Source organism: Myotis brandtii, unplaced genomic scaffold (assembly GCF_000412655.1).
Source record: "Myotis brandtii unplaced genomic scaffold, ASM41265v1 scaffold1018, whole genome shotgun sequence".
NCBI classification, from domain to species: domain Eukaryota; kingdom Metazoa; phylum Chordata; class Mammalia; order Chiroptera; family Vespertilionidae; genus Myotis; species Myotis brandtii.
Window position 1 is genome coordinate 933,295 of NW_005353397.1, and position 18,575 is coordinate 951,869.

Sequence of the window (18,575 nt, forward strand, 5' to 3'; positions counted from 1 at the left end):
TTGCCCCTTACTGACTCCCTGCCAGCCTGGTCACCCCCAACCCCCACTGCTGGCCTGGTCACCCCCAGCTGTCCCCCCTGCCAACCTGGTTGCCCCCAACTGCCCTCCCCTGCTGGCCTGGTCACCCCCAACTGTCCCCCCTGCCAGCATGGTCGTCCCATGCAGCCTGCTGTTCAGTCGTTTGATCATCCCTCACTAACTCCCCTGCTGGCCTTGTCGCCCCACGCAGTCTGCTGTTCAGTCATTACTGTTACTGTGACGGCATCCCAGACAATTTGCATACTCTTATTAGTATAGATTAAGTAACTTAGACTGAGGCTGAGTTTGTACAATTTTGGATAAGTTAGATGGAGCTGAAAAATACTGTTTACTAAATTTACATGGCTGACTGTCTCGGAGACCTGCAGTCATGGACATTTCTGCCTTTGCAGTGTTGAGACTCCCAGCCAGGTGGAGCTGATTTGGTTCAAACTTGCTCCCGATCAAACAGACAGCTCTCACCTTTGTGGTTTATACTCCTGTGCTTGCACATGTGCAGTCCCTCCTTGAGTGACTCAAATCCTTTATGTGATTTGAAGTCTGAACCCCGGTTTTGCAGAGAGTATTGCTATATTCTTGTAGGGTTTGCATCATTAAAGCACAGACATAGTCACTGGTGAGGCATCACACTTCACTCTCCATTACTTAAAAAATAGATGGGAATGTGAAGAAGATTCAGAACCACTAAAATCATTAGAAACCTAGGAAATACTACTGGAAAGAACACATTTTTAAATCTGCTGTACTATTTAAATGGGGTGGCTCTTTTTAAGCAAAGGCACTGAGAATATTTCAATCTAAGCAGGCCCACAGCAGCCAAATGCATTGGGTGCTACCCCTACCACCAGCTGTTTTCTTGACAGCCCCTCTCCTGGTGCCCTTGTCACCCCTGCTGATGGTGGCATGCAGTGGGCATGTTCCTTTCATTTTGCAGCCACCCACCCCTTCCAGAGACATACACTTAAAATGCACGTGTACCTCCATGAGCATTGCCTTCCAAGACTTTCTTTGAACTTGTGTAGGGTAACTACATGCATGAACACCTTTTCAGTGCCTGCATAGATAGGGCCTAGATAAATGGCCTCACTGCTAGAGCTTTTGATTGTTTGGGTCTGGAGTCTTGCTTTTGCACAGAGAGAGAGAGAGAGAGAGAGAGAGAGAGAGAGAGAGATATGGACCCTTCCCAGACACTTGCAATTTTGCTATTCAAAGTGACTGCCACTTGTTGGGAATCCTGAAAAGAAAGACTAGGTTGTGAGGGCACCTTACCATCAGCGGCCCCACCTCTCAGGGAAGGCAGGCTCATTCCTTGAGTTCCCTGTTTGCTAAGATGCAGTGTCTCCAGGTCCCTCCAGGCCCCACTGGCTTGATATCTAGAGCTTGTTCAAAAGACCCAAGTCCCATGAGACATGATGTTGGATCCCTCCATCTGGAGGAGGGAGCAGTGAGGAGAACAGGGAGTCTTGTTAGCAAGACTCATACACCAAGGAGCAGGCCAGTGAGGGCTTCAGCTGTCGGGAGAGGGGAACCTGCAGGAAGGAGGCATGACCTGTGGTCGTCAGTCCTGGCAGAGGAGAGTAGGGGAGCGGCAATGCTGGTGAACAGGGAGAGATGAGAGCAAATGCGTAGTGGACGAAGCTAGGGCAGAGATCATGAGAACACGGAGGAGGAAGATGGAATTGACTTAAAGGGGAGAAGGGCACATTTATGGCATTAAGCTTGCAAAGGTGAAGCACTTTAACAGCACAGTCCTGTACTTCCACTGAAGATAACAAAACACTCTGAGCTAACTCCACTCTAACAGTGGCACAAGTTACAGCCCTCAGGTGAGATGAGCAAAGAGAGTTGACAAAGAGGAAGAAGGTGAGGAACACGTACAATAAGAAAACTTAAGATAGGAAAATGTAGAGGGGTTTTTAAAGTCCTTTTGTGCCCACTGATAATAGATGGCGCTTGTATCACTGCGTGCCCTTTTCTTTTTATATATGTCACCCATTGCCCATGCTCCCTTATACTTGTTATGTACAAACATCAATGATGTGGCCCTGAAGCATCGTGGGCAGTTTTTTTCGTAAATGTGAGAGATGTGGACATGAGCCATAACCAGCTGCACTGGTCCATAACCAGCTGCCCCACACTCATTGTCTTCCAGTCGCCGTTTCTTTGGCAAAGCCCCTCTCTTGGCACAAAGAACATATGTCTTTCTTGCTTAGAGTTTGAGATTGCCTTAAAAATATAATGAAGCTTTCATTTTAATGTATACAAGTAGCCATGAAAACCAGTGTTCGAATCAAGCACACGGATGGTATATATGCATTTATTTTCTTTCAAACTGTAAGCATTTATTTCTCACCATGAATTCTTTATTTCAGGCATTAAAAATGGCACAGAAGGTGCTGCTTCGAAGCATAATAAGCCAGGAAGAAATACTGGCAACAGCTGCAAGGCCTGCTCACCCTTTGCCCTTGCTCTCTGCCTCCATATGTCTGCTTTGAGTCAGGCTGGGATAAAATGCCAATTAAAGGTTCCAGAACTCTGGTAACAGCTGATTTCTCATAATCCTCTGAGAGAGAGAGTCTAGGGAGTAGTGTGTTCAAATGTTCGCTGTCCAAAATAGCTTTTCTGCTAATGCCTCGGTGACCAAGGAGATGTCTTCCCAGTTCTTCCTTTACAAAAAGAAGCAAACCATCTTCTTTTAGGCCTCCAGACACCATGTCAGCCATTGAAACATGTTCACAGAGGACATGACAGTAGCTCCGTGGCCTATTCAACCAACCATCCTTCACCAGTCACCGTTCCTATCACATCATTTGGCTGGTGGCAGCTTGCAAGCACTGCAGGGCTTAAATTAATAGCAATGCAACTGGAAAATGAAATCATTTTTTATTCTTAAGAACCAATTTTTGTACATTTTATGCCTATGGAATTGCTTTCAAATCTTGTTATTTAAAAAATAATGAACAAGGTCCATTTATTTTTGCCAGCCATCAAGTTTCATAAAATATTGGTCTCAAACTGGTTTCAAGAAGACTCATTAGAATTATGGGCCCGTCTGTGTTTTTCCTCCTTGGAAGTTTTATAAAGTGCAACCTCAGACGAACCAGAGTTAATAAGATGATATACACTTAATAGATATGCTTGCTTATTCACTTGGTGTGTTTTGTGTTTGTTTTTTTAATTTGCAGTTAAAAGGTACCAAGGAATTGGTGGAGACCAATGGCCACAGCCATGAGGATACAAATGTAGGTACCCTAAACCTGGTATTTGTTCTTCTTTCTTAATTGATGTTGGTTGAATGCTCATGGGAATGTGGCATTGCATTTATAACACAAAGGAGATCACTGTGCTTGCTTTGACAATCAAATATAGTAGATAGGCACTGCTATTGGTAGCTCAGGTTACAGGATGCCAACGTAGAAGTACCTGACCTAATCTCTACCATAAAAATTCTAATCTCAATGAATTTGTTTGAGCCCTTTATATTTCCAAAGCTATAAACCAGTGATGGAGAACCTTTTGAGCTCGACGTGTCAGCATTTTGAAAAACCCTAACTTAACTCTGGTGCCGTGTCACATATAGAAATTTTTTGATATTTGCCACCATAGTAAAACAAAGACTTACATTTTTGATATTTATTTTATATATTTAAATGCCATTTAACAAAGAAAAATCAACCAAAAAAATGAGTTCGCGTGTCACCTCTGACACGCGTGTCATAGATTCGCCATCACTGCTATAAACTAATGATGTGTTGGGAGGCCAAATGGAATGAGACCCAACAGGTTAATAAGTCAGACATTGCATGTATACTTACTCAATTTGCCTGTCAATGCAGATGGTAATGAAATGATCGCTATGTTGAGGAGGTATCAGAGCAAACCGTTTCTCCCATAAAAGCCCGGAAAAGTGTACCCCTCTTCTGTGTCAGACCCACAACAGTAGCACGATGCATCTGTCTTCTTGATACTGGCATCATGGTACAAGGCCCCAGTTAGCAGCCTGACTGCCTCTCTTAGTGTTCCTTAAATTGCCCCAAATTATCAAGTGCTCTCTTTGCCTTGGAAATTCTTCAGTTTCAGGTGCAGTATTATACCATGTAGATCATTGTCTCTCCATATGTTTGATGGTCTTGTTGTGTTTTTTTTTTGTCTTTTTAAAAATATCTCTGATATCTGTATGAATCTGATTACCCTCATCACAGAAAATGCTTACTAAGCAGTTATTTTCACATACCACAGAATCAGACATGGTAATCAATGCTTGATTAACTAGAGCTAGGAGAAATGATTCATTTCATGTTTACTCTTGTTTTAATTTTATACAGCAGAGAGCCTGACATTCAGAGTACCAGAAGTTCCCTCTTATTAATTACTGTTCCCACCAAACAGATAGTTAACATGTGATGCTTATTGAGACCTTACTGTGTACATGGAGCTCTGCTAGGTACTGGGGAGGGAGTAGTTTACAAAGAATTGTTAGTCCCTGGCTGGTGTGCTCAGTGGTTAGAGAGTTGCCTTGCACATCAAAGGTCTTTAGGTTCAATTCCCAGTCAAGGGCATATACCTGGGTTGCAGGTTAGATCCCCGGCCCCAGTCAGGGCATGTGGAAGAGGCAACCAATCTATGTGTCTCTCTCACATCAATATCTATCTATCTCTATATCTCTATCTCTATCTCTATCTCTATCTCTATCTATCTCTATCTCTATCTCTCTCCCCCTCTTTCCCTCCCTCCCTTCTACTCTCTCTCTATATATATTCACACACACACACACACACACACACACACACACACTCGGGTGAGGATTAAACATTTTTTTAAACAAAAAGAATTGTAAGGCTTGCTGTCTGGCCTCAAAGAACTTGTGAAGCAGTAGAGGAGTTAAGGAACACATGGGCAATATATAAGATGGGGTGAGTGTACAGGAAGGTGAGGCCACTATGACATGATGTAGTTTGAAATTCGGACTTTGCTGCTTGTTAACTGTGTCAATTTGACAAGCTACTTAAATCTCTGAGCTTCCTTTTTCGCATTTGTAAAATGAATGACAAAACCTCAAAAACATAGCATGATGTTGTAATGAGCTGAAGAACATGAAAACCTTAAGACACTGGTGGGTAGGGGAGGCCAGGGGATTGTCAAGGGCGGGGGAAAAAAAAAGGCCACATATGTAAATACCCTTTGTAATACTTTAAGCAATAAAACAATAAAAAATAAATAAATAAACAAAACAAAACATTAAAAAAAACACCTTAAGGTGTTATTACTGAGGTTCTTTGTGCTGGATAATGAAGAACGCTTCGTGGATCTGTGGCATTTGTGTTTGACTTTGAAGAATGTATAGAACTGAGAAAATAGAAAGCTTGAGGAGGAAGCCATTCATTCGGAGATCCCCATAGGAGACACTGTGACCTAAGTAGAGATGTCTTCCCACCTCAGTGTTTCATTACCCCCCTTCTTACCCTAAAAATCTTCTTCAGGATCCTGGCTTCAGGGACACTCTGCTGCCATATTCTCAACCCCAGCTTTGGTATGCACTCCCCTGAGCCAGGCTCTCTGTGCCTTCCAAGGAAGCTGCTGGGTAATCCAATGGGCCAGAGAAAGTGGCAGTCTGCCTTAACTTCTCGGTCTGTAAAATGGAGGTAATATTGCCTATCTTTCCTTCCTTGAGGTTTAGTGTGAGAAGCAAAGGAGCTAATGGATGTGGAAGCACCTGGTCATTGTGAGGTTCTACCTGAGTAGGATGTTGTTACCACTATAATCTCATCTGCTGATTGAATTAAATTAGATGACACATATCTAGCCCTGAGGCTCTGTTTTGAGGGATGTTGAAAGGCATTTATTATTAAACTAGAGGCCCGGTGCACGAATCCTTAGGCCTGGCCTGTGGGGATCAGGCCGAAAACTGGCTTTCCGATATCCCCCAAGGGGTCCTGGACTTCGAGAGGGCAGTTCTTGGGTGACCCACCCCCGAATCAGGCTCCCTCCTCTCTGGTTCTGGGTGTGTCACCCAAGAACCACAGCTGCCAAGTAGCTGCAGCTGCCAAGTCACTGCAGCTCGGCAGCTGCTGCGTTGAGCATCTGCCCCCTGGTGGTCATTGTGCATCATAGCTACCGGTCGGACGGTCACTTAGGCTTTTATATACATAGATGGGAAAAGTTAAAGGAGATCATCTTTGAGGGCTTTGGCCTTTTTAAAGGAACATTTTTAGATTTTAAAAATAGCTCTTTTGGGTCCATGATGTGGGCTTTGTAACCAACCCAAAGACCTGACTGCTGAGAGATGGGGTTCAGGTCTGGTAGGAGGGAGGAGCAGCACCTTGAACAACAGCAGGTGAGATACTTGTGGAGCCGCAGAACTAGCAGCACCTGCCAGTCTCTGCTGCAGAGGCCCGGGCTACATTTACAACCTGTTTTCTCAGGGGTTCCCAGTAGGTGAATTGTTCATGTGTCCTCTTTCTTGTCTGTAATGTCTCCTTTGCAGTTTCCCTAGCACCTCCTCTAGGGTTATGTGAAAGTAAAGAAACAAAAATCACTTATTTGGCCCTAACCGGTTTGGCTCAGTGGATAGAGCTTCAGCCTGCGGACTCAAGGGTCCCAGGTTCGATTCCGGTCAAGGGCATGTACCTTGGTTGTGGGCACATCCCCAGTAGGGGATGCGCAAGAGGCAGCTGATCGATGTTTCTCTCTCATCGATGTTTCTAACTCTCTATCCTTCTCCCTTCCTCTCTGTAAAAAATCAATAAAATATATATTTTTTAAAAATCACTTATTTGGGTCACACACTGGGGATGCTAGCAAAATATTGTGTGAGGATATTTTTAAATGTCTGAAATGAAGTCTCGGTGTCATCTGAAGTTTCCACCAGCCCTGTGGTGGTCGAATGAGACAAGGCTTTCAAACCAGACTGAGAGGAGAGGGTTTGAATCTATTTTGATCACTAAACAGCCTTATGACCATGGCAAGTTATTTGATCTTTTTTGAACTTCACCTTCCTCATCCTTAAGTGTGTTAAATGAATGCACATAGATAAACATCTGGCCCAGGGTATGTACTCAACGGTATTTAATATACTAGTAGTAGGCAGTACTTTGACAAGATACATTTTAATGTAGATCTTAAGGCTTAAAGCCTCTGGCCCAGAGGTTATTGACTGAGACAAATAGATGTTTTTTTGTGTGCATAATTATTCACATATGAGGGTAGGGATTCACTATATTATCATTTATTAATAATAATTACACAGTAGATTGGTGCCAGTATAGCTGGGTATTCTTGTGAGAGTTGACAGTTGGTTTTTAAAAACTATACTATTGTACAAGTAGAAAGGAAAACTTTGTATGAAACTTTAAAAATTACAGAAAAGAATACAGAGATAAAGAAAAGTAATTTAGTTTCTCATTACTCAAAGATAACCACTATGAATATTTTATTTTAGTTTGTTTCTGCCATGTGCATGTATATGACCAGAGGGAAAAGCCATAAATAAATGAATAAATTAATATTACCATTGTCTTCAAGTTTGTACCTTTTTGATTTCTCATTATATCATAAGTTTTTTCCTTGTCACCAAATGTTCCTCGAAGACATGATTCTTAATAGCTGAATAATGTAGATATGAAATAATAGAACTACGCACCTATGTGTTAGGCATTTAACTTCCCATTTTTTTAACTATTATAAACAATGCTGTAATTAACATGCCCATAAATCTCAGTCTGCATCTCTCACGTTTTTTTCCGGGGCATTCTGTATGTCAATCGCTGTGCCATGAAGTCTGGCAGGCAGCTTCAGACTCACAGAGTCGTTAGCGTTCAGAACATCAGCGTGGCAGATGCTCACTTGTGGAATCCATTAGTTGTCCTGGAGGGAGCTTCTAAATGACATGTTGAGTCCTGCAATTTACAAACAACCTTTGCCTTAGTCTAGAGCAGTGGTTCTCAACCTTCTGGCCCTTTAAATACAGTTCCTCATGTTGTGACCCAACCATAAAATTATTTTCGTTGCTACTTCATAACTGTAATGTTGCTACTGTTATGAATCGTAATGTAAATATCTGATATGCAGGATGGTCTTAGGCGACCACTGTGAAAGGGTCGTTCGACCGCCAAAGGGGTCGGGACCCACAGGTTGAGAACTGCTGGCTAGAGAGTTGGGAAACTTACAAGGATACCAGCTAATCTAGATTTGGTTGGTTACTATTGCTTTTCTATTGTTTTTACATTTTATTGAGAAACCACAGTATCTGACCACCTTGTTTGGTGTTTTTGAGGTCCCCACACAGAGGCACCCTCAGGAGGCCCACCTTTGTCCCCACATGACAGATCTTTTGGAAGCCCGTGCCCATAAGAAAAGGGGAAGACTACTCCAAAACCGTGAGAGCCAGACACTGAGATCAGCCGCAAAGGCCTTGCTCGCAAGAGGACTGCACTCTCTGATTTTACACAGGGTTTTCTTTGTATGGGGAACTGGACATATTAATGACAGTGGGCAGTTCAACCTTTTAAGTGGACCCAAGTTTAAAACTAGCCTTTACCACAGTTCCTGAGTTCAGTTATTCCAGATCCAATTTTTTTTCCTTAAAAGCAAAGCTATGTGTTGTTGTTTCCTCTCCATCACTGAGCAGTCTTCCAATCCCCAGAAGTGCTGAATACGTAGCCTGGTCCCTGGCAATTATGCATAATGGATATCAAAATCTTAAATTAAGAAAAGATAAAATCCCCATCTGGCATCTTTTTTGGTGACCTTCCTCCCAGAGGCACCTCCATCTGTGATCCTAACGTGTGTATGTTTGGTGCAAAAGTGGAGGGGAAGGGAGCGGACACGAGGAATGTAGGAACAAGTGGGAGGAGTCAGGTGAAGTGGCAGCCTCAGCCTTCAGTGTACAGGCCAGTCTGGTGTAAGAGATTCCCGTGAATCCTCTCTCCTCCCGCCCTGTTTCTGCTGCAGGAGAGCTGCCACCCCATACTCCCTACTTGCACAATTCAGGCCACACACTGCGGTCAGAGAAATCACTTGCAGTCTGTAAAGAGGGTTAATCTGTGATGAGGAAGGTTACCACTGTCAATTAAACATCTTTTCCGCCCCACAATAAACACACAAAAGAGAAAAGATTTCAGTTTTTCACTTTGCCTCCATGAGAGATGTCTTTAAACCTGGCGGAGTAAAGATGTGAGGCGTGCGCGGGAGAAATGCTGTGTGAGGAGCATTCTTCAGCTTTAGCACGCAGCAGCAGCAAGCTCCTGTCAGCCACGCATTGTAATGGTGTGTGTGGCAGAACCCGCAAGTGCCAGTGTTTTGCCCAGTTTCAAACGTGGCTTTCATCCTGTAGTCCAGTGATTTACAACTGGTGTGTGTGAGGATTTTTAAAATATTCAATACCTGGCTTTTCAGTCAGGGACACTGACCTCTTTTCCCTTAGATTGTAAAAAAAAGAAAGAAAAGACAACAGCCAACACAACATGAATGAATCAAGGTTATACCTATTTTTGTCAGATCTGCAAAACATATATTTTTTAGTGTGCTGCAGAATTTTAGTAATTAGTTTACATATGCCATGAGATGAAAAAGGTTGAAAATCACTGTTTTAGGCAGATAAGCACGTGAGCTAAGAACACATCCGAATGTATTAAACAAGGTGAGAAAGAAAAAGAAAAATCCCCACCAGGAAATAGGACCACATCCTTAAAGGGCAAACACCACTCAGGCTCTATCCTTTCCTCCCGTGACCACCTGCCCCCTACTCTTGGGAGACCTGACCTTGAACTGTAAGAGGAGTAGAGGAGACAGTAAGGAACACCTCCTGTCAGGATTCACACCTGCTGCTCCCGATCCCACAGGCTCTGTCAGCGGGAGCAGGAGGGAGCAGGAGAGAGGGCGGAGGATGAGCCGGCAGACACTGTGGTGCGAGGCTGCAATGTCACCGTGCTTCCAGCCCCTGCCTGTCTCTCTTGTCACCATCTCCTGTCCCCGGCCTGTACCGAGTCCCTCAGCTTGTGTTCCCACACAGCCTGCCATACAACTGTGCTCAGTAAATCAACAAGTATCCATTGAAGGAGAGGACAGAGTGTAAGTTTCAGAACAGATTTGAGAGCCAAGTGGCCTGGTTTCAGTCCTGGCTCTGCCGGTTACTGTCTGGGTGACCCTGAGCGATACACTGATCCACCGTTTTTTCATGTCTAAAATGAAGTAATACTCACACCTGCCTCATAGGGCTGATGTGAGTGGTGCGTACAGGGCAATGTGAGCAGTACATGCTAGGTATTGCTATTGCTCCAGCCTTCCGCATGCCTGGTGCTGTGCGGGGTTCTAGAGATTTGGGGTTCCTGCCCCAGGTGAGGCTGCCTCACTGTCCTAGCCAAAACTTGTCCACTGTTTCATTCCATCAGGACTCACTGTCCCTGTCGGTTATACAGTGGGAATAATGGGCTTGTTTGCATGTTTCCAAAACCTCTCTGCAGACAAGACCTTTATTGGAAGGACTGGCTCTGTGGAGAGGAGAGTCTGATGGGAGTTGGGTGCAATGTGCAGGTATGTAGGGTATAAGACGCTCTGAAAAGCCGCTGTGTCTTCCTTCAGGGGAGGACGGATTCGTGTCTGTCAATGCCTGAGGTTACCCTGGCTCTGTACATGTCTGAAATCAATAGGGTAGACTTTTCATGGACTAATATTTCCTTTACCCTGTAATATACGACCCTATTACCATATTAAATGCTCACACCTCGAAGTTGGCCTTTTCTCAAGTTACAGCTCCTGTAAATTATTGATTTTTGCCACTGATGCTTCCTTCCCCACCTCCACTCTCTAAATCTGCCCCCACCAGCTGGGCTTTTCCAGCTGGTTAACCATGTTTTCTGCTGTGAGACCCAAAATCCCATCTGAAAAACCTACTCACACCCCAGCCCAGCCCCCTTGAAAAGGTTGATGACTAGGGGAGACCCTGCTAGTGCCCCCACTGTCCCGCAGGAAGCGAGGGAGCTGCGTGAAGCAGAGGCAGGGGCTGGCTTCATGGTTAGTGCTCTGGTTTCCAGTAAACACTCAGGACAAGTTTCCTCACCAGGAGCCTCCCTGCCTGCTGACAGTGTGTCTCCACAGCTGGAACCTGGGGCTACAGTCTGCCCTTAGTGTCAGCACAGGAGTTGGTAAGGCCTGCTGGCCATTAGTGAATTTGGAGCATGTAACAGGATGAGCGCATGTTTAATAAAGCTGACAGGTTGGGTTTAGAGAAGTAAAAATACCTTCTTCCCCTAGGCCAGGTTTAAGAAAAGCAGGAGGAGACGGGAATGCCAGCTCCCTGGGAGATGGTCTGCATGAACCTGGTACCTATAGGGCTAAAGCTAAGATCTGAGATGAGCGTGTTCCATTTTGCAGACTGTACTTCCCCCAAACGGTTCATGATAATCCTACCTGATGCAGAAGCAAAAGCAATCAATTAGAATGGATGACTGTAATTTTTATGGATCCAATATGCATACGAATAAATGCTCTTATCCTAACAGTACCATGTTTGGGGGTGAAAAATTTGGAAAGTGCAGAAAAATATAAAGAAAAAAAAACATCTGCAGTCTCACCTCTTAAAAATCAGTGCTTATTTCTTTGTATTTCCTTCATCTTTGTCTTTGTGCAAATATATATATTTTTTTACCAAATTTACAGCATATCATATGGGAAGTTTTATAGCCTAGACTTTTTCCCTAATAAATCATGAGCATTTTCTCATGTTATTAAATGTTTTCTTAATATGATTTTTTAATGAGTGCCTAATACTTCATGCCACAGATGTGCTGCAGTTTATTTAATCAATCCCTTCCATGGGACTTTAAAATAGTATTTGTTTTTGCTGTCACAGATAGTATGTAATGAATATTCTTTAACAATGCATTAGCTAATTCATACACCATTTAAGCACTTTATACATATACTAGAGGCCTGGTGCACAACATTCGTGCACTGGGGGGAGGAGGCTTCCTCAGCCTGGCCTGCACCCTCTCCCAGTCCAGGACCCCTTGGGGGATGTCTGCCTGCTGGCCTAGGCTCGCTCCCCACCACTGCCACTGCGCTCGCCAGCAGTGAGCCCGGCTTCTGGCTGAGCAGTGCTCTCCCTGTGGGAGTGCACTGACCACTAGGGGGCAGCTCCTGTGTTGAGCGTCTGCCCCCTGGTGGTCAGAGTGTTTTATAGCAACCAGTCATTCTGCCGTTTGGTCAATTTGCATATTAGGGTTTTATTATATAGGATATTGATTTTAGAGAGAGAGAAAGGGAGAGGGTGAGAAAGAGAGAAATATCAATGATGAGAGAGAATCATTGGTCAGCTGTCTCCTGCACGTCCCACACTGGAGTTTGAGCCCACAACCCGGGCTCATGCCCTGACCAAGAATCGAACTATGACCCCCTGGTTCATAGGTCAATGCTCAACCACTGAGCCACACTGGCCAGGCATTTAAGCACTTTTTAAATGAAGAAGCCCTTCCACTGGATTGGGATTTAGAGATAGAGGGAGATCCACTGCTCCTTTTAAAAGATCCAAGCTCAACCCCTACCTGGTAAGTGATGAAATAAATAGCCAATAAAAATGTCTGGGGTAGTACTACATAGAGAGGATTCTGAGTTCCTCCACAGGACAGGAAAATAACTCCCAAGAACATTTGAATTCTGAAGAAAAAGGCAAATTATATATACGTGGTAAATAATTTAGAACAATGCTGAGATGTGCCATTTAGGATTTTGTGCTGGGAACTGCAGATCCGTCTTCTTGTTGGTCCGGGGATTGTGGAGCCTGTGCCCTGTGGGGATCCCAGACCAAGGCTCAGCGACCCAGGCCACCGAGACCCAAATGGGGCTTGTCTTCCCTCTCAAGAGAATACATGAAAAAGTTAGCAAGTAAAAGAACAAAATGAGTTCTAGCCCCAAACGGAACATTAAGGTTTTATTTCTAAGATGGCCAAGAAAATGCATGCAAGCTCTAAAGCATCAACAAGAGAGGCATACATAAACATACAGATGTGCCTTGAGTGCAAGGAATAATTTTAAAGTCGAATAAACCTGGAAGTCTCAGTCACAGTATCCCTGCCTCCCAAGAGATACAGCTTATCACTGCCTGGTATGTTGATCAAAAGTGAACAGGAAAGAAGTTTAGGAGCATTTATTTAAAAAGCCAGGAACCCAAAAGGTGGACAGAAGCAGAATTTTCTCCTAGTGCCTCTGGAAGACAGTGGGGGAGTGTCAGGAGCTGTGTCAGGAGGATTAAAGATTAGAAAACAGCAAGGAACAAAGACTCACCAGTAGGTGAACCTGCTCTTGATAGTTCTGCAAGTTTACTCAGGAGCCATAGGGCTTTCTGGATGGTGGTTGTCGTCGTTTACAATATTAAACATTCTACAGTGACTTCCACACGCCTGGTTTCTGCCGACCACAGGGGAGCCCGGGAGGGGAGAGGTATGAAATGTAGCAGCCAGGGCTGGCCCTGCCTTGCTCCGCTCACCTGCTGTGCCCCTGGCCTTCCTCAGGGGCTCTCCTGGGAGACTAGGCAATGCTGCAAAGGGCAGGCAGTTTCCGCACACTGCTCGTCACCAGACCTCATCCATCATGTTGCCACATAACGCACTGAGCTGTGGCATTTCTTTGAGCAAATGTGTAGGAAGATGACAAAGCAGGAAAGTAGGTGGGAAGGTGAGAAAGAAGAAAAGGGCGAGGGCAGGCAAGACGGCAGCAGGAAAAGTTTTCCGGCTTGCTCTGTGCTGGGCCCACCAGCACTTCCAGGTCAACCCTAGCAGGTCAAGGAGCGAGGGCTTTCACTGTCTCTGCACCTCGGCCACTCTCCTAGGGAAGTCACCTGCCCCAGTATAAACACATAGTGCAAACTTGAGCTAAAAGTAAGGTTCTTAAATTTGAAGCTAAAAGCTCAGGTGTTAATCTGCAAATAAAATATTAGTAGGCTTCCTGGGGGAAACTACAAAGGTTAGACTTCAAAATAAATATATGCAAACACCCACAATAAAGTGAAAGGTGTTCTAATCATTCAGCCTCAAAAGTCTTCCCAGCTCTGCTGGGGCTGCCTCTCCATGACCCCTCCCTCCGCAGGGTCTAACAGATGGGTCGGCCAGCTTCACCTCCCTGCCCACTGGGCCCAGAGGGACAACAGGATTAAAGATCAGAAACCAGCCCAGCCGCTCACCCTGGCACCAGACACCATGTTTGTTTGCAGCCGCCTGTAATGACATTGTAATCAAACCTCCAAGAAGGTTGCTGTCCTCACCCTTAAATCTAATTTAGGTCATCACGAAACCTCAGAACTTGAGCAAACCACACCTCGGTTAAGTCCCCTCCATGTGTTCCTAATTAACACAGAGGGAAAGTAAAACTGTGAAGAAAAGTTGTTCTCAAAAGCAAAAGGCCTGCATGTCTTCTGTTCTTTCTAGAGCAAGCATGTCAAACTCGCGGCCCGCGGGCCCCATGCAGCCCACAACAAATATTTTTGCGGCCCAGCCCCTATAACAGTGTGAGCAGTTATTTACAGTTATGAAAGGAAATAAGTCTCCTGTCAGGTCCAGAATTACTGACATTCACCTTGGGTCAGTTTTGAAAGTAATCATTGTGAACAAGATTTCCCCCGAAGTAGGAAAGATAGTAGCAGAGAAGAGATGCCAAGTGTCAGGAAGAAAACATTAATTTTATCATTGCTCTTGTTCTTTTTTTTTTATATATCCTATGCTTTTCAAAATAAACCTACGTTTCTATGAAAATTGAAGCTTTTGGTTTTTTGCAGCCCACATAAACTTAAACCTTGTTTGTTTGGCCCGTGTTAGCCTTTGAGTTTGACATGCTTGTTCTAGAGAGACAGTAGGGTTTTCCTGAAGAAATGGGTCTGCAGTTCTGAGCTGTGCCAGCGTCAGAGCCAAGGCGGTCGCCCTCTGTCTGGGCTGCAGCCGTGTGGACATGTGAGAGTCCCAGGGAGACGGCGAGCGGTCCCTCGCCAGGTCTCTGGTAGTCCTGCTCCCAAAACGCTGCAGGTTCCCCTGGAAAGGCTGACCAGTGTCGGAAGCATTAATAGCTACTTCCAGATTTCTGTTCATTTGATTATTTTTTATCAAGAAAATTCCACATGCCTCAGACTTCCCGACCGTGGCATTGGCCTTGTGGAGGAGATTTGTGGCTGTGATGCTCAGCACCGCTATCGCGTTTATTATGTCAGCTTCCCCATGAGATTACAGAGTGGCTTTCTTTGGGCAATTTCCAGACTGTTCAGTGTGTGCTGATGAGCACTTATGTTTATGAGACTTTCAGAATCTAATTTTCACAGGCAATTTCTTTGCCTGCCAGCTTTGGGAGTGATGACTTAAAACTATGAGAAAGGTCTACAAGTGCAGGCTGTGTGAAGCCCCTGAATTGGGTAGGTGTAACCCCCACTCCCTCGCTACACTAACACACACACATGCCCACGAACACGGACACAGTACGTCTCCCAGCTGGGAGCTTACATATTGTTCCTGGCTATTTTATATAACAATATTCAAATTGTCCCCCCGGGTAAGAACAGAATAACTGTTGGCCTGGTTATGTTGAATAAATGGCTTTAGTCAACAGGTCGAATTCAGCTAACTGCACCATTCATTAAAAATTCTAAGTAATTAGATTTTTTATTGATAATTCCACTTCCCATCTATCATGTCATCCTTTTTGCGTGCAATGCAAATTCCACCTGTTTTTAAGCCCAGCTCAATTCCTATTTCTTGGGGCCTTATTCTACAGTAAGATCAGCCCAAGCAATTACCATTTCCTCCATATCCCCACAGTATTTATCATCATTGCAGACATTCTAAACAGCCCAGTTATGATAGGTCTATCTTCAGCTCAGATCTAAGTGCCTTGGGGAGGTGTTGTGTGTGTGTGCCTTACAGAATCTCACACAGTGATAAGCCTATGCAGATGGGTACACTTGTAATACATTAGCTTGATGATGAATTGACGTAGAACTTCTAGCAGCTTCAGACAGCTCTGCCAGTATGTTTGGCCTGGTTAGGTAAGTGATGCAAACACTCCTTCTGTATATGATCTGCAGGGGATCTTGAAGATAAGCACATTTCATTCCAGTTCATTTTACTGTGCATTAATCCTACAGACTATGAAAGTTAGAATAGAGGTGACAGAGGTCACCTCATCCAACTTTCTTATTTTACAGATTTTAATTTGATGTGTGTGTTCTTGACTAATTGTTATGTACCTGTGAGTCTTACATTTTCAAAGGCAATACAGTGGGGCCTTGACTTAGGAGTGTCCCGACTAACGAGTTTTTTGAGATACCAGCTGATTTTTTGCATTGAGTTGACAGAGTAATTTGAGTGAACGAGCTCCTTAACGACGAGCTCAAGGAGCTTGGTCTGGGAACGAATTAAACTCGTAAGTCAAGGCCCCACTGTACTTCTCAAACTTTAGTAAGGAACAGAATCAGAGAGCTTCTTAAAACACAGATTGCTGGGCTCCACCCTAGAGTTTAAGATTGGGAAGGTCTGGCTACTAAGCTTCCAGATGAGACTGGTGCTACCAGTCTGTGGACCACACAGGGAGTAACTGCTGCCCACTCTACATCCCAGTCCAGGGTAGGTGCTGCTCTGGGCTTCTATAGCACCTGAGGCCAACCCTTGTCATAGCTTTTATCTCACTGTATTTTAATATTTTTTACGTTCTATCCATCCTCTAGACTTTTATGTTCTTTGAGAGCAGCAACCGCTATTAATCACTTTAGAAATTTGTTGTCTAGCCTATTCTATAGTAGGTGCTCAATAAATATTTAATGAATGAAGAGTGGTGGAGGCTGAATAAATTCTAATCAGATCATACTGAACTGAAACCTTATTCAGTCTAAATGTTGAACTTTGTTGCTACTTAACCCAACAAGAAAAATATACAATTACTAATTTTAAGGCTCTGGTTCATAAGAAATCGCATTCATTTGGAGAGTATGCATGACTGACACAAGCCACTCCTAACTATGTCCATCCACGTCCACGTGGACATAGGGAGCACATCCAATCACAGCCCAGTCACTATCCTCATGGGGCAACGGCCCATTGAAGAGATAGCATATGGCTGAAAGGAAACTCCACAAAGATTGGCTTCAGTTCTCTCCATAAGGAAGAAGACTTGGTTGGGATCAGGGGCTTGAACAAAGTAAAAAAGTTGTGATTCCCTCAGACACACACAGTAAAGACTAATAGCTCCAGAGTCTGACCGCCTGGGGCCCAGTCTTGGAACCACCACATTTTAGGTACGTTAGCTTAGGAAGCTTATTTGTGCCTCAACTTTTTCATTTGCAAAATATGGATACAAGTACCAGAACCTGGTATCTACCAAACACCCACTAAGCCTATCTATTAGTATTATCATCGTTGTCATTAGTCATACTATTTCCTACTTAGGACCTCAAATTCCTCATCCATCAGGCACCATGCATCGGCAATCCAGAACACATAGTTCTTGGAACATTTATCACACACGGCATCTGCAAGAAGGCAGTGAGGAGAGAGAATTGGATTTTTTTTTGTTGGGAAGGGGAGAATATTTAATATTTACTGAGATCTCATAGCATGCCCTACAAACCTTGTAAAATTTGATTTTACTTTAATAATAATTGTCTCTCTTTCTCATTTATCAGATTGCATCCCATCTATTCTCACGACCCAGTTTACCACTACAAAGGTCAAAAAGACTCTAAATTTTAATATTACCATTAGTAATGTAAACTCTGCAGCTGAAAATTATGATAGTGGGTGCTGTGTAGCAGAGAAAAATAAGAAACATCACACTGAGAAATGGACTGGGAAAATAACATGCCAAGAGCACCGCAATACAATTAATCTTCACCAGCAATAGAGTCAGTATCATATAAGATAAATCAAACCGACTAATTCTGGATGCACATAAATACATTTAAAAGTATTTCACTTTATTTTCTTCTGTTTGCTGCTTCATTTTTATTGGTAGAGGAGATTTTTCATGTCAGCACTTTTTCAGGCTGTGAACGGAGTGGACTTGCATAGATATGGCAGTGTGGATGACACTTTTACGTAGTGGTGAGAAACACACAGATGTTTTTGAGATCAAGTGTATTTTTTCATTGAGTAACATCTACAGTGGCATATAATACAACTAAAAATAAAATACTACAACCTACACTTTAAATCATGAATGGAGTTACTGGGATACAAAGACTTTTTTTTCTATTTTTTGATGGATTTTATTTAACATAGCTGTCACAGAACTATGCCAAAAGAAAGTCATTTAATTGCTAGCTTGAGACCACAGTTTAAGTGTGGTGGGTTATATATGAAATATAGGGTGGGGCAAAAGTAAGTTTACAATTGTGAGTATGCAAAACAGAGTTTATTTTTATATTATTATTTATTGATTATTGTATTGCTTTCCATACAAACAACTGTAAACTGTATAAAAGGTAAATATTTAAATATTAATAGTGTTTATATGTGGGTAGTAGAATTTCAGTTATTTTTATTTTCTTTTTATATTTTGTAAATTTTCCA

The 18,575-nt window shown here is 43.5% G+C and overlaps 1 protein-coding gene across 3 annotated transcripts in view; it reads left to right on the forward strand.

Moving 5' to 3' along the window:
• Nucleotides 1-18,575, forward strand: part of ENOX1 (ecto-NOX disulfide-thiol exchanger 1) — a 564,230-nt gene that overhangs the window by 503,813 nt on the left and 41,842 nt on the right. For all 3 annotated transcript variants that reach the window (XM_005853253.2, XM_014535489.1, XM_005853252.2), the window contains one exon: nucleotides 3,225-3,281. In XM_005853253.2, the coding sequence (XP_005853315.1) occupies nucleotides 3,225-3,281 (57 nt within the window). The remainder of the gene's footprint in view (nucleotides 1-3,224; nucleotides 3,282-18,575) is intronic.